At 32.8% G+C, this 15,660-nt stretch overlaps 2 protein-coding genes across 2 annotated transcripts; both read right to left on the reverse strand.

Annotated features, from left to right (window-relative positions):
• Positions 1 to 1,430: 1,430 nt before the first annotated feature.
• Positions 1,431 to 2,018, reverse strand: LOC132296112 (uncharacterized). The gene has a single exon (XM_059794351.1). It carries the CDS (start codon positions 2,016 to 2,018, stop codon positions 1,431 to 1,433), a length of 588 nt encoding a protein of 195 aa, XP_059650334.1.
• Positions 2,019 to 2,023: 5 nt separating this feature from the next.
• LOC132296113 (protein CRABS CLAW) lies at positions 2,024 to 12,408 on the reverse strand. Its single transcript, XM_059794352.1, has 9 exons — positions 12,393 to 12,408; positions 10,957 to 11,036; positions 10,247 to 10,378; positions 9,973 to 10,072; positions 9,827 to 9,875; positions 9,580 to 9,655; positions 9,338 to 9,473; positions 9,113 to 9,223; positions 2,024 to 2,112 (listed from the first exon to the last, which is right to left on the reverse strand). Exons 1-9 carry the CDS (start codon positions 12,406 to 12,408, stop codon positions 2,024 to 2,026), a joined length of 789 nt encoding a protein of 262 aa, XP_059650335.1.
• Positions 12,409 to 15,660: the final 3,252 nt, after the last annotated feature.

Raw genomic sequence — 15,660 nt, forward strand, 5'->3', positions numbered from 1 at the left:
AATTGAATCATATGCTTATGCAGCCTTTACTACAACCAACATCCTAGCTAAGTATACATGGATACACGTAGTTATATAAAGGTACATAAATCCTTTCATGCTTAAATAGTACTCAAGATCTAATAGGCACAATCAACATTTCTAATAAGAATTAATTAAACCTAATATTAACAATAGATAGCAGATCACATAATATTATAAACAATAGGACAAAACAAGAATTAACTTGCCTGCAGATACACTATTCTCTTGAGCAGATACTGTCTTTACAATATCAATGAAAAATCCTTAAAATAGCTTGTAGATGCAGTAAAGCACTAATGCCTGTTAATTTCTATTGAGATACGATAGATAGATATATGCCTAGTGGTTTAGTTCATAAAGAACTCTTCTAAACTTTTAAAATACTGGATAATAGTTTAATTATCTAACTTAAAGATACGTTGAAAAAAAACTCCTCTAATATTTCCAATAAACAAATCTAATGACAAATGTGTGTGTGTGTATTTTTTTTTCACGAGTATTACATTCTACCTTCCTCAAAAGAAATTTCGTCCTCGAAATTTATGTACTTTCATTTATGGTCCTGAGACTCCGCCTTAGGATCTTCTTCACTTTTCATTTCTTTGAGAGGAACTGGGTTTGCATTGGGTCCGCAAAATGGAGGCCAATCTCGTACGCAAGAAACCTTTCTCTGTTTGTACTTTGGGATAACACCTATTGGAACAGAACTTTTGATATCCATTCTTGCCTTTTGAGTTCAGCCTCGCATATAAGCCGATAAATTATCCTTTTGCTTCTGTTGGTCCTCATTAATTTTATTTCCAGTCATCCTGATTCTAAAATGCAATCAGATATAATAAAATAAAAGTCGTCTAACTTTTTCGGTCATAAAATAATGGCAACCATCCAATAATAATCAATGAATTTACAACATTTATAAATCCAAATTTATTCATGTCAAATGCGAAGAACAACCCATATGTTCAAAGAAAATAATGCTTAACAATCATTAATAAGTAACCCTAAACCTCTACTTTATTCTTATGCAAATAGCTAAAGAAAAAAAAATCATAATAATAATTTCCCACTTCTTCATTCATAATCTCTTCCTCCTACTTCTGCGTTTCCATTTCACCTGTCTTAGAACTCTTATGTGGCTTTTGACGAAACCTTGCCATATGTCTGCTCTCTAAACAATTATATAACATTTCCCCCAGAATTTATATGGCTCCTATCCGGTTTTTGTTGGCCCCACTGATTTGATTTGTCCAGAACCTTTAATCTTTTGTTACTTTTATTTCTGCTCATTTTGTTCGTCTCTTGTACCTTATTGGCTACGTTGGAATTGATCACTCTTACTTCCTTGAGCTTCTTGGAAAATACCTTTTTCATTTTCCTTTCTTTTCTGACTGTTGCTCCTTTTATTCTCAAAAAAAAATATTGTTGTTATTTTCTTCAATTGCCATGGCACATTCCACAACTTTTGCATAAGTGTCATACCTATACCCAACTACCAATCTTTTGACATGGGAGATCAAACCCCACTCAAACTTTCGAATCCTATGTTCCTCATTAGCCACTATGTGAGGAACAAATCGAGAGAATTCTATAAACTTTGTCTCGTAGTCACTAACCGTCATTGTGTTGCTCTGTTTTAATTCCATGAATTCAATCGCCTTCTTTTCTCTCATGGACCGTGGAAAATGTTTTTCATAGAACCGTGTCTTAAATTCTTCCCAAGTCATAGAGGTTATATCTATAGTAGTCCTAGTCATAGTCTGCCACCATTGGCGTGCCACACCCAATAAGAAAAATGCAGCTATCATCATTTTCTGCATTTCAGTGCAGTCCATCATCTCAAAATACTTTTCTATGTCATCGATCCAATTTTTAGCATCAAGTAGATCGGAAGCTTTAACAAACTCAATAGTTCGTAATTTGCGTATGTCCCTTTTGTATGTAGCTATGGGAACTTGTTCTACATTAGGATTTGGCATTTGAAGTGCCTCGTCCATCTGAGCTATGCCGCGGCCTGTACCGCCTTGAACGGCATCTCCCTGACCTCTGCCTCTAGTAGGTCGTCCTCAGCCTCTACCAGCTCCCGACAACCTATTTAATGAAGAATGATATAATCATTAGTCTTAAATATTAATCATACCTAAGATAGAGCATGCTACGAAAGCAGATAATTTACGCATTCCACAACACATTTTATATCTTAAATCCTATCTTTACAACATTCCCTTCACCCAAGTATTCTTAAACCTAGGCTTTGATACCAAACTGTCACGCCCCAAAAATTCTAACACAAGAACCCTTGTCTTATACTAAAATCTAGTATGTAACTCATCTAATTCATCCACAATAATCCACGAGTAAATCAGCAAGAATAAATTTTATTTAAAAAATCCATCAATCCAAAGGAAACCTATTACATCCACCAACAAATTAAACATTCACCAACTAAGTGAACCTTATTAAAATATGTTTGCTAAGAAACAATAATAAAATCAATATGTGAAAAATTCGCAAAATCTCCATCTCCAATTGAGCCTCCTTTGCAAGCTAAATCCATATGCACCTAAAAGTGATAAAGGGGTGAGATCATAAGCAGAACAAGAAATTGTTAAACACTATCATCGTTCAATAAGTCAATCCTTACTTAAAATATATATATATATATATACACACACACACACACACACACACACACACACACAAATATATGTAACCACGAAATATCTACAGTCATCAAACTAACTAATAATTAAATTGACTCAACTTCATTTGTGCTAACTATGATGTCCTTCGATAACATTAACCCAAATTGAGAACTTGTAACCCATCTAATTATAAATTACTAAAATTCCACTTACCTCACATGAGCCCTTGGCTCCCCTCAACCATTTGGCGTTCTATTGTCATTACCTCATATGAGCCCCTGGCTCCACTCCAATTAAATGATGTGAATTGAATAATCCTGAACTACCAACTATACACATGTGGTTGGGTTGTACGTCTATTTACCCAGATGGCCCTTGACCACGTCCACATACTAAGGGCACTTTTAACCCAATGGCCATAACAAAAGAGTAATTCACTCTTATAAATAGTCCCTGATTGTGCTTAACAAACTCATCATTAGGTAAGTCTCAGACTACTGCTACAACTAGTTTAATCACTTCAATTAAATACTAAATACATTTAAATAATTCTTACTCATAATATCATGAGTTTATCAAACACCTTAATTAATAATTAACTAATAAATACTAACATACCAATACTAACTCATAGTCCTACTTACAATAAGCTGCAAACTTATACTTTAAAATTCAATCTCAGTTCCTTAACTCAGACTTATAAACCATGACTTACACATACCCAACAATCTCCAAGTCCATGATCTACACAAAGTGATTCGAATTGACTTCAAACTGTACCATAATCATGGGCTTTCATATATGGGTCATCCATATCAATGAATTATTGGACCTTAAATCTAGCTATATATCTATACGAATGGAGCAACTTTGATAGCAGAACTCATATTCATTTCATATGCCAAAGGTTGTGGATTGATTTGCACTAGTGGTTAAGCAATATGCTAAGAAGGCAAGGATGTAATGATAATGGGCGCAGGGCAAAGTCAAGCAAGAAAAGAAAAGGATGTAACCAAGCAGCAAGGGTAACTAATAAGTGATTACATTTCTCCTATCCAGATCGATCATAATATATATATATATATATGTGTGTGTGTGTGTGTGTGTGTGTACATTATATATGATTTCCTTGTACCAGCTCAATAGGAAATAAATACTTGTATCAGCTCAATAGGAAATAAATACTCCTAAACCGTCCACAAATATATATATATATATATATATATATATATATATATATAATATGATTTCCTATTATGGTAAAAGATCAATTGAATCATATGCTTATGCAGCCTTTGCTACAGCCAACATCATAGCCAAGTATACATGGATACACGTAGTGGTATAAAAGTACATAAATCCTTTCATGCTTAAATAGTACTCAAGATCTAATAGGCATAATCAACATTCCTAATAAGAATTAATTAAACCAAATATTAATAATAAATAGCAGATCACATAATATTATAAACAATAAGACAAAGTAAGAATTAACTTGCCTGCAAATACACTATTCGCTTGAGCAGATACTGTCTTTGCAATAACAGTGAAAAATCCTTAAAATAGCTTGTATATGCAGTAATGCTAAGATGCCTATTAATTTCTATTGAGATACGATAGATAGATATATGCCTAGTGGTTTAGTTCATAAAGAACTCTTTTGAACTTTTAAAATACAGGATAATAGTTTAATTATCTAACTTAAAGATACGTTGAAAAAAAAAACTCTTCTAATATCTCCAATAAACATATCTAATGACAAGTGTGTGTGTGTGTGGCTTTTTTTTATTTTTTATTTTTTATTTTTTTTCTTTCACATGTATTACATTTCTATTAAAGGATACGTTAAAAAACCGGTCAACAACATGACCTAAATTATGTATGTTCTGATATACATAACTCTGCATGGAACAACATGCAACCATTCACATTATATATTCACGGTACAACAACATACAGTCCACATTCACGTTGTAGTATAACGTGGTATACATAAGCCATATTCATAGATAAGTTTCATTCATGCGTAGAAACACTGGTTTTCATAACTAGTTTCCAACAAATTATACTACCTATCTTTGTTCCTATAAGGAGGGACTTGAACTCTCATACGTTTGAAGGGAAGGAATTACCACTTAGCTAGGCTACAATCCATGGTTATTTTAATTCGTTTTTCATAACTAGACTTTCTAAAATTTTCCACGGTGACTTTAATTTCATGAGTCGTGAGGATTTTTTTTTTTTTTTTTCCTTCTTTCTTTCTTAGAGCACGTATATCGGCTTGTGGTTATGGATGTTTTATTATGTTAGAGGAAATTTCAGGAGTGCGGTCCAAAAGCGAGACCTTAAGAACTTACCTTCCGAATCTATGTCCCTAAGAGCAACTCATAAGGACTTGAATGGTCCGATCCATCTTCTATTTTGTAAAATGAGAAAGTACCACTAGATTACCCTAACATACTTAAACATCCCCAATCATTGCTCCACACGCCTCTCATCGACTGAATCTCTAACACATTCAAAGGTTGGGAGGTTGGGATGACTCCGGTACCATACCTTGGGATATTTAATACTCTCTCAATGGGGGAGATAAAAAAGAAAATGGCTGGATTGGTGGACACATTGACAAATTTAAAAACTATTGCAAAATGTTGGATTTGTTTTTTGCAAGGGAATCTTATCCCATCATCATCCCACTAATTTAGGTATCACCAATAGCATGAAACATAAGTGGGGCAAGGTGGTGGGAGAGTTACTGTGCATCGGGATCTGATCAAACATTCAATCTATTCACTCTTATTTGGATTAAATGTAATGTGATGATACCTTGTAACATTCTTCTTTATCCAAACTTGCAATGCAATACTTTTGTTGTCTTCGAGCCACTCTGCCTACCGGGAATGCTGACTCAAAACCTTCCAGGGGGACGTTTGGCATGACACTGAATTAATGATGGGTCTAACTTTAATACTGAATTAATGATTGGTCTGACTCTAATACCAACTTTTTACAAGTCGGTGTCTCGCGCTTCACTATATATTCTCATTCACTTCTCGAGCCGAATCCAATCTAATGTGAAATAAGTTCCCCTTGTAAGAGTTATCCACCTCATTAGTGACTACATGCTTAGGTAATATTTGATAATATTTAAAATTAAGATATAACAAAAACTTATAATATATATAATTATATTTTCTAGTAAATTAATTTATTTTTCAGTAAACTATAATATATTCTTCTTTTATTCCTTCAGAACATCAATTTGATCCTTCATACAAACTCAATGTGGTTAATTTCGATTTTAACAATGGGCATTAGCTCAAACGGTATAATTATCATATATTCTTCTTTTGTTCCTTCGAAACATCAATATGATCCTTCATACAAACTCAACGTGGTTAATTTCTATTTTAGCAATGGGCATTAGTTCAGACAGTATGATCTCATCATCAAATGGAAGACTGAATGTTCAAATCCTGCTACGAAAAATATTGTGGGTGTGTGCATTTGCTTAAACTTTCAGGGGAAAAAAAAAAAATGTAGTTTCTATATTGGCCCCATAATGCATATCCTGGAACAATCTTCTTTTATATATGGGTAGCTTAGGGGTGGCTAGACCCTTAGGCGACTTAGGCGGTTGCCTAAGGCCCCAGCCAATAAGAAAGCCTCAATTTTTTTTTTTTTTTCTTCTTCGTATTATATCATTCCTAAAATTTTTATTTCCTTCCTATTATCACTCAACCACTATAAATACCCCAAAATTTGTATTTCCTTATATTATGACTTTCAAAAAAATTTATTTATTTATAGGGTAAAGTATACTAACACCTCCTGAAGTTTGCTAAAAGGATGAAAGTTACCTATTTTTTAGACAATGACACCCGCTTAAAAAAATTCCATCCAAACAAGGTCTTAAATTATATGAAAAGACAAAATTGCCCCTTACTATTAAATTCAGATTTATTGCAAAATTTCATACCTGTCAAAATGACGCAATTGCCCACTCAAAGTTTAGCGCCACTTGGTGCCAGATTAACAACTCGTAATGCCATAATCTTCTAACCATCTAACCACTGTACCACCAACCAGTATCTTTGTTCTACTTTGGTCTCCACACATCGCAATTTCTCTCTCAACATACTTTTCTCTTTAATATTGATATATATATATCTTTGTTCTGTTTTTTATTTTATTTGTGGATTTGATGAGAAAATCTTCAATCGAAACCTTGATCTTTCTTTAAATCTTTTTGTTAAGTTACAAAAAAAAAAAAAAAAAAATGGTTTATTTATTTTCTTTTACTAAAATGGGGTTTTCTAAATATGGATTTTTTTTTTTTTTTTTTTTTGTTTGTAAAGAAATCTTTGTTCCTGTTTCTGTTGTTTACAAGATGATTGCGGCAAAATGAAAGAATAGAATAAGCAGAAAAGCCCATTACTCCTTCTAAAGGGCAGGACCAGATTAAAGCACATATTGGAACCTGTAGAAATATATATATATATATATATATATATATATATAGTCTATACACCTATTTCAGGGTGTCAATGTTGGTACTCATAAATTGTTCATAAGGGTAGTTTCGTCCAATTTATTAACTTGTAAAGTTAAAAAAGTCCACTAAATGATCAAAGGGCAATTTGGTCAATTTTCCATGTCGATTGGCTTCAAGGGGTGTCTTTGTCCACTTTTCAATCTTTAAAGGGTGTTATTGTTCCAAAAACATATAAGTTCCATCTGAGTGTCCTTTTGGCAAACCTCAGGGGGTGTTAGTGTACTTTACCCTTGTTTATATTATAACATTTCTAAAAATATTATTTCTTTCTTATTATTAAACTTGTCGAATAGAAATGCCCCAAAAAAATTTTTTCCCCTTATATTATAACCTCCTTTATTTGTATCGATTATTAGACCCTAATCAATAGAGATTTAATAGGGGCCAAAAGATTTCTATCTTTTTTTTTTTCTCTCTCTCTCTCAGCCTCCTAATTCAAAAAAAAAAAATATTCTCCGGAATTTATAAAACTTTCCATATTCTTAATTTAACTTTTATCTTCTTTGTTTTTATTTTTTCTCCATAATTTGTAAAACTTTCCCTACCTTATTTTAACTTTTATCTTATTTGTTTTTTTTTTCTTCCTTATTTCTGACATATTTTTCCTCATTTTTCATTAAGTATATGTTGTATAACTCTAAGATTAATTATGTGATAAGAAAGATTAATTGAATTGACTATATATATATTAGATATTAAAAGGCCACTCTTATATATTTTTTTTTACCTAAGGCCTCAAATTATAAAGAGACGCCCTTGGACAAATCACCACTGAAAGACAAAAAAATATTAACAAGCTTGTCATATCTGCGTCTATCAATCATATTTGAATCGAAAGAAATTCTAGAAGAGGATATTTTAGCTCTCAAAATTCTGTTCTTTGGTGAATTTACACATCCATAATAGAAAAACTTATACCTCTAGTTCAAAAGGAGTGCTTAGCTAAGTTTCTTTTCTCAGACCACCTCTATAGCCGCCTGATAGAAATTAGCTTAATTCCTTATCTTCTTAGGATTCTGAGGTCCAGATTCATGTCTGGTAACTCTTATTAAAAACATCAAAATTATAGCCGTTGGAACCGGTAACAACCGTAATCTTATTTTTCCATTTTGGGCTGTACAATTTGGGTAGTAGTCGTAATTTGGGCTTAGGTCAATTTTTTGCTCTTGTTTTGTTTTATACGGGCCGTGCTCCTCCTATTCATGGGCCTATTTAAATTTACACATATTAATATACTTCCTAAAAATTCCCAAAAAAAAAAAAAAATTTACTGAAATATGTATGCTTCCAAATAAAAATACCAATTTCGATCTTTAACTGATAGTTGTGCCAGAGATTGGATCTAATCTTTGTTTTTCTGGGTTGGGAGAGTTAATGGGCAAGGGGAGGGCTACCACTGTTGCGCGGATGGAAACAAGAAGCTAAAAAAACAGTAAACACGCACCACACAATTCCTAACTCTACTTACCAAAAAATTTAAATGAGACCATTATATGCAGCAATTCTAATAGGTTGTATGTACTCATTGGTCAATATTCCAATAAGATTCAATTGTTTTCTTTAAGCCTCTCTCTTTTAATCAGTCCCTTACATCTCCTAAAAGCTCAAACTAAAAATGTATTTGTGTTTTAACGCATAAGTCTTTTAGATTTTACGTGTTGTACTGCTGCAAAATTCAAATGCCCGTCACCTCCTAGACTATTAATGAAGAACGTGGAGAGATTATACTGTCTTTTAGGACTTCATTGAAAAGTAAAAACATCCAACAAATTAATTAACAAAAGTTGCTTTTACAGCACTTGACACCACAAATGACAAGCAATAAAGGAATAGAAAATAGCTAGTAGTTCTTGATGTTAAATATTACATAATTTCCAACTCTAACAAATACCACTAAGCACGATATAAACTAGATGAAAAGGGTTGAAAGTAAGCAAAGCTAGGGCAAAAGACAGAAGTAAAGAGTCCAACATGCCGGTCTCGAGTTGTTCAGCATCATGGCCTATTACACATGGATATTAAGACTTCATTCCTGCATTAATGGATAAGCTGAATGAGTAATATTTCAGTTGCATATAAATATATATATATATATATATATATATATATATATATATATATATATATATATTCAAGAAATTAAATAAAATAAAAAGTGTCTTAGCATTCAAGATAGTGTCCGTATGTGTTCTTACATTTTTGTTGCTCTCAGAGATTGAACCAGTTGGCGAATTTGGGATATACCTAGCCCACTATTATTGAGAAATTAGATTGAATGAACCAAATTAAAAATATAAAAAAGAAAATGATTTTGATTTAGAAATCACATGCATAAAACAAGCTCAGAAGAGAATGTACATTTTTTGCAGCTGCGCTAAAAGCTTCCCGATGTGGTATCTCAGGATTGGCTGCTTTGATACGCTGTATCTCATCCCTTTCAATGTAAAATTTTTAATACATGAGTATAACAATTTAATTATAGTTTTTAGATTCATACTGAACATAACATATGTGTACAAGAACATGACTACCTTCTACTATTAGTACTACTAGGAGTGAAAAAAAAAAAAATATCAATCATATATAGTATAGATAGTTTTCTCACTTCATGAATCGATTATAAGCTGATGGAAGTCTGTGCTTCTTCTCTGGTGCTGCGAAAAATCAAACATAAAATCACAAGTTATGAGGAGTGTTTAATTTTTTTTTTAACTAGATAACGGTACAAAGTACGTGTTGAGGAATATCTACGTTTGACAACAAAGGGTGGTCGTGGGGACAACGGCTCGCTGGATGTTGATGAAGATGATGATGATGAAGACTGGCCCTTCTTGATTTCACAGCAAAAACCCTATCCATACATGGAATAGGCACCATTTAGTTATTAGAAATCAAATTTACTTCAATTCTTTGTTCTTTTCTTTTCTTGTTTTGGTGCATAACAATATGATGTATATGTAGGTATATGATTCTTCAATATTCCAAGCCACTCAGTCTACTCAGATTATCAGAGTGGAGAGATAACCTGAAGATTTGTTTGATGATGATCAAGAAATTGGCCTTGCAGTGGAGGCCTTGTGCTAAGAAAGGAGAGGTTGCTGCAATGCCCACATTTCACTGTCACTGTGTCCAACAACCTCTTAAATGGAATCCCAACCTATGAAACAGAGAGAGATGTATAAAGTGATCTTCCACATTCCATAATTGATTTACAACTCAAGAAGCTAGCTAGAAAAATTAAATTAAAAAAAAATACTATTCTGCTTGCAAAATTTAAGCTGAACTTCAAATTAAGAATAGGTTCACTATTGTATAATACAAAGAATTAAAATAAAAAATAAGAAGAAGAAGAAGAAGAAGAAGAAGATAAAAGAAAAGAAGGAAGTCAAACTCTAGCATCAGATTTGAAATGGGCTTTTCTAAATACATATTTATGCTATAGTTCTGTTCATGAAAAGGAAACTTCATATATACGTGTATGTGTGTATTTACACACTTAAATGTTGACCATTTCTTTCTTTATATGCCTTGCCCTATCTAGAAAAGGCACTGAAGTGATAGTTCTGATTGAGATAGATATGAATGATAGTTGAAGAGATATGTTTAGGAGACCTGTACATGTCTGCGTGTATATATGTATATATATGCACATATATTTGCTGCTTTCTATAGGAAACCAGGTCATGAATATAGATTGAAAAGGGTTTATATGAAAAGGGTTTGTATGTATATTACCGCAAGAACAGTGTTGCAAAAATTGCAGCGGACGTAGCATAGATGCTCAGATGGTGGAGCCAAATCCATGGAGAGTTTATCTTGAAAGTTCATATATAGATCAGGAAGAAGAAGAAGAAGAAGAAGAAGAAGAGGAAGAAGAAGAAGAATAAGAAGAAGAAGAGAGGTTTTAAACTTTGAAGTGTTTGCTTAAAAGGTCACAAAGTAAATGTAGGGATATATGATATATATGTGTATGTATATCAACTGGGGTAATGGTTGGATTGGAGTACTGTAGGAGAAAGAAAATTTGGATTACTTATACTGATCCATAGTACCATTTTTCAAATACAGACAATTGAGTTGCATGGCCATTTGATATATCTAGAGTCGAGACAGATAGATAGAGACAAATTCATATGGTGAGAAAATGGAGATTCACACACAAACAGTAGCTTGGAAACAAATTTAGATGGCATGGTTATTTTATCTACTTCTAGTTTCCCACGTACTCTGTTCAATCAATTCACTTCCTTCAACCGATTGGACCCTCCTTAATTGGGGTCCCACCATAGCCAGAAAAATGGTTTGCATAAACCATAGACCATGATGATCTTGTGGTCAAGATGATCACAGTATGCAGAGAGGTGTTGAAGCAATCACAGTAGGTCTCATGATATACATTTATATTTCTACAAATATTATTTTGGATGAATTATAGTGTATTGATTTTCTATAAGATTAGTATATAAACCGCTTTTAGATAATTCTTGTGAAATCATAAACATTACATTCCATTTTATTCTAGTCATGATATTAGACACCGGGATTAATCTATGTTAAAAGGTCATGTGATCTGTAGGCCGGCTGCTGATAAGAAATAACTTTTCTAAATAAAAAGGAAAGATTGCATTTATCTGACCCTCTTCAATTTCTACAATAACTAAAGTCTCAAGTCTCAGTGCACTGAATTTTGTCCTTTATTAATCCATGTTAAGAGGGCCCGTATGAAACAAAGGGTTCTTCAAATGTTATTTATATATTATACTCTTTATAGGTTTCCTTTGTCACGTATTAATTACCATATGCTAATGCACACATTGATTGTCTAATATGGGCTGGTACTTGCAAATGTAAATTATGTAATATATAAAGTACATCACCAAACTACACCTAGATGAGGTGTAGCGTTCGATACAGTACAATACTTATACTACATTGTAGAAGAGTCTGGCTCCGTAATTTTTCTCTCTGGCATATTTTCGTAATTGTTGGACTTCTTGTCACTTACATCTCATTTAATCAAGCTTAGTCCTATGGCATACATGCATACAGTTTGAGTCTGGCAACAGCTAATAGTGGGGACTGGGGAGATTAGAGTAGTACATAGGAGGGGAGACAAAAAGTAACCAGTTGGCTTCTTTGTAACCATCTTGTAAAACTTTCAAAATCTTCACTCGAACTTGATCCCATTGCTTTCTATATGTTTGCGGTAAATCATACAAAAAGTGTACCAAAAAGCCATTAACTAGATGGAACAATAAATTGCTTTGATCTATACGGCACCAAACACAGACTAAATGAAACATATATGTGAAAAAGTGTTAGCTATGCATGCAAGTTACTTGCTAGTTCAGGGCAAGCACAATTAATAGACTACAGTACACAACTTTGTCTAGTGCTATTGCAAACCTAACCTAGCTCTCATTTCCCACCCCATAACCGTAATCAGTTCTAACTTATCAATATTATTATTACAACTTTGCATTAGCTAGATTATTGAGAATTTACATGAAACTCAAGTTTCATCAAGAGAGAGATAGAAACCATCTACTCAATGATGAAAAATGTATAACTAACTTCATCTTAGGACATTATCATCTTTTGATCTATGTAATTGTGCCCTACTAGCTAGTAAGTGTCATTAGAATCAAATATTATTCCCTATATTTACTCATGATTTTGCATTATTGTAGAAAGAAGTTACACGAATTTCAAGTTTCATCTAGCCATGTCTAATTAATTAATCAAAAGAGTAGGTCTGACATAAGGCAAGGGAGCTCTCATTGTATTGGATTGAGAATTTCTATCAATCTAACGAAAGAGTTGACATGGTGAACAGAATGTCCCTACAATGGATTTCTCCTAAGCAAATTGGAGAACTAGCTAGCTCCATCTTAAACGGTCTACCTATCTAATCAAATGTCATTAGAATCAAAAGGTGAAAATGGAAGTACATTCGGATCTCACATTTGGTGAGTTCCAAATCAAGACCTAATTAAGGAGAGTATTCCCAAAAGCCTCGAGTCTCAAATATAAGACCTAAGGGATTACTCACAAAAGTCTTTGGATATACTTAGTTTGTCACTCAGAAGACGAAAACCTGTTTTTAGATAATTATAAATAGCAATTCCATGGAGTTTTCATAAAATAGTAATTAGAAACTGTCAATCAAAAACTGGAAGCAAACTTTTTTTTAAACTAATTTTCATAAAACAGTAATCAAAAACTGTCAAAAAACTGAACCAAACATGCCTTCAGAAATAAAAAAGAAAATTACATTCCTATTTAAAAGGGAAAAAAAATTGATCATGCAAGTGTGGGAATGATAATTTACACCCATTAAATTCACATGAAAAATGGATTCAAACCACGCATGCATGAGTTTGTAACATTAATTGTTGAAAACAATAGTAACGACTAGAAAAATAGTGGGTCCAAAATATCAAAAAGAAGTTGAAGGAAATGGACAAACATTAAAGATGGTGAAGGAAGAGAGTTGTGGGTGGTGGTGCTGTCATCTACTACACTTTTGTGGGTGGCAATGTCAAATGAAGAAAGCTGAAAATGACAGGTCCCAAAATCACATGTCACTTTCAGAGTGAGTGCATGTATAAAGGAGGGAGGGTATGTGTCTTTTGTTGATGGGACTATTCCTAGATTGCCAAACATGGAAATAACCTATTTCTACACTTGGTTTCTACAACTTTCTCTGCTCGTATAAAACTACTTTCCCAATGAGTTTCTCTCTCTCTCTTTTTTTTTCCACCATTGATGCCTGTGATTACCACGGGATTCATGTCTTCCTCGAACCTTACCACGCCCATCCACACACACATCTACACACACTCATCTTCTCTTGTTCACCGTGCTTTGATCATTAACGGATTTGGACATAATCATTAGATCTATGCCACCCTCTTCTCCTATCTATATGAGGAATTCTTGATTAGACATGTCTCTACTGAGTTTCTTGTCCTGGATTCTGTGTGTGTGATGCATATGCATATTTTCCGGGCTATAACTTGGGTGGGTTGGGTACAACTCGGGTTCAACCCGATATGTGAAATTTTCATGAATCTTAATTTAATTCTAACTTGGTCTCCAACCTTATATATTCAATCTCAGTTGGATAGATTCTTCAAATTTTAAACTGGAGTTTTCAACTTGGGTTGAGATTTGAAGTTAGAAAGTTGGGGTAATTTGAGTTGCTTATATGACTAATCTTCATATTAAAAATTCAATGTTATTTTGAGTTAGTTTCACATTGGATTAATTTTAAGCATATTTAAAAAATAATAATAATAAGGCAAATTTCTAAATAAAATTACGAACAAATTCATAGGACATTAATTCTCCAGAGTGTTAACAATGATTTAAACAAAGGAAGTTACATAGAAAAAGGTGATCATAATTTGAATATTCTATTATATATGGTATATATATATATATAACTAAAATTAGAATTTAGGTTGGGTTGGGTTGCTCGCAACTCTACGCTCTACCCTAATTAAGTTTGGATTGAGATTTTTCAATTCATGCCTAACACTAATTGTAAAAAATGATTGTTCAACATCGTAAAAAATCGGTTTAGGCTCAGATTGGTATCAAGTTGACCCGCTTGAGTTGCATCCCTATAAATAATACATATGATCAGTAATGGGTGGGTTGGTTTTAAATTTTAGGGAAAAAGTGATCATTCACATGTATGGTAATTCCACACTTATATATATTTGTAACTTTCTTTGTTAACTGTGCTGATTAATCACTATATGTGATGTTAAAGACAAATAGCATTTTAATGAGATGTTAGTTGAAAATAGATTGGCAGTTTCATGCGTAATTAATGAATTAACAGAACTTAGAAAATTAAATTTTTAGAATATTGAAACGTTGATTGTTGTTCTGTTTATGTTTGAGTATAGAATCAATGTGGTAATATTGTTGTTTAATTCATTATGGGTGATAGGCATGCATATGTGTATAGTATGTAATATATACATATATATATATATAGATATATAATTAAATGAAAACCTGATAAGGAAGAAAGAAGGGATCTGTTATTGACGAAATTCTACATGCATTGAATGAATAGAATTTGTGAAGGAATATAATTCTACCCTGTATACAGAATCAATAGTCATGAACTTAATTAATGTTAATATAGAATGTTGGGTCAATTAGATGTTGGAATGAAATAGTGGTTTTGGTTAGATATGGGTTTACTTAATTGGGAAAGAAGAATTCAATTTTTGGGTTACTACATTGTCATTGTAGGGCTTGGTATGTGAGGAAGAGTCAAGCCCATGTTGAATTTAATGTTAGTCAACACTAGGCCCAATCTGGGAAGCTACATTCGGGCCCAACTGAATTAGAAGTATTTCTTTTAAAATTCTTTTTTCTTATTAGTTTTAACTTAGAATAATTAAGGAAAAATATTTT

Source organism: Cornus florida, unplaced genomic scaffold, assembly GCF_030987335.1.
Source record: "Cornus florida cultivar Cherokee Brave unplaced genomic scaffold, ASM3098733v1 CherokeeBrave_3.0.0_Hap2_Chr02, whole genome shotgun sequence".
NCBI classification, from domain to species: Eukaryota; Viridiplantae; Streptophyta; class Magnoliopsida; order Cornales; family Cornaceae; genus Cornus; species Cornus florida.

Bases quoted from the DNA above. Each gene is read 5' to 3' on its own strand.
- LOC132296112 (XM_059794351.1), bottom strand. From the start codon at position 2,018: ATGGACGAGGCACTTCAAATGCCAAATCCTAATGTAGAACAAGTTCCC.
- LOC132296113 (XM_059794352.1), bottom strand. The intron at 9,876-9,972 runs GTAGATATTCCT...GATTTTTCGCAG, and splicing joins ACCACCCTTTGTTGTCAAAC to CACCAGAGAAGAAGCACAGA. The intron at 9,656-9,826 runs GTGAGAAAACTA...TTACATTGAAAG, and splicing joins GCTTATAATCGATTCATGAA to GGATGAGATACAGCGTATCA.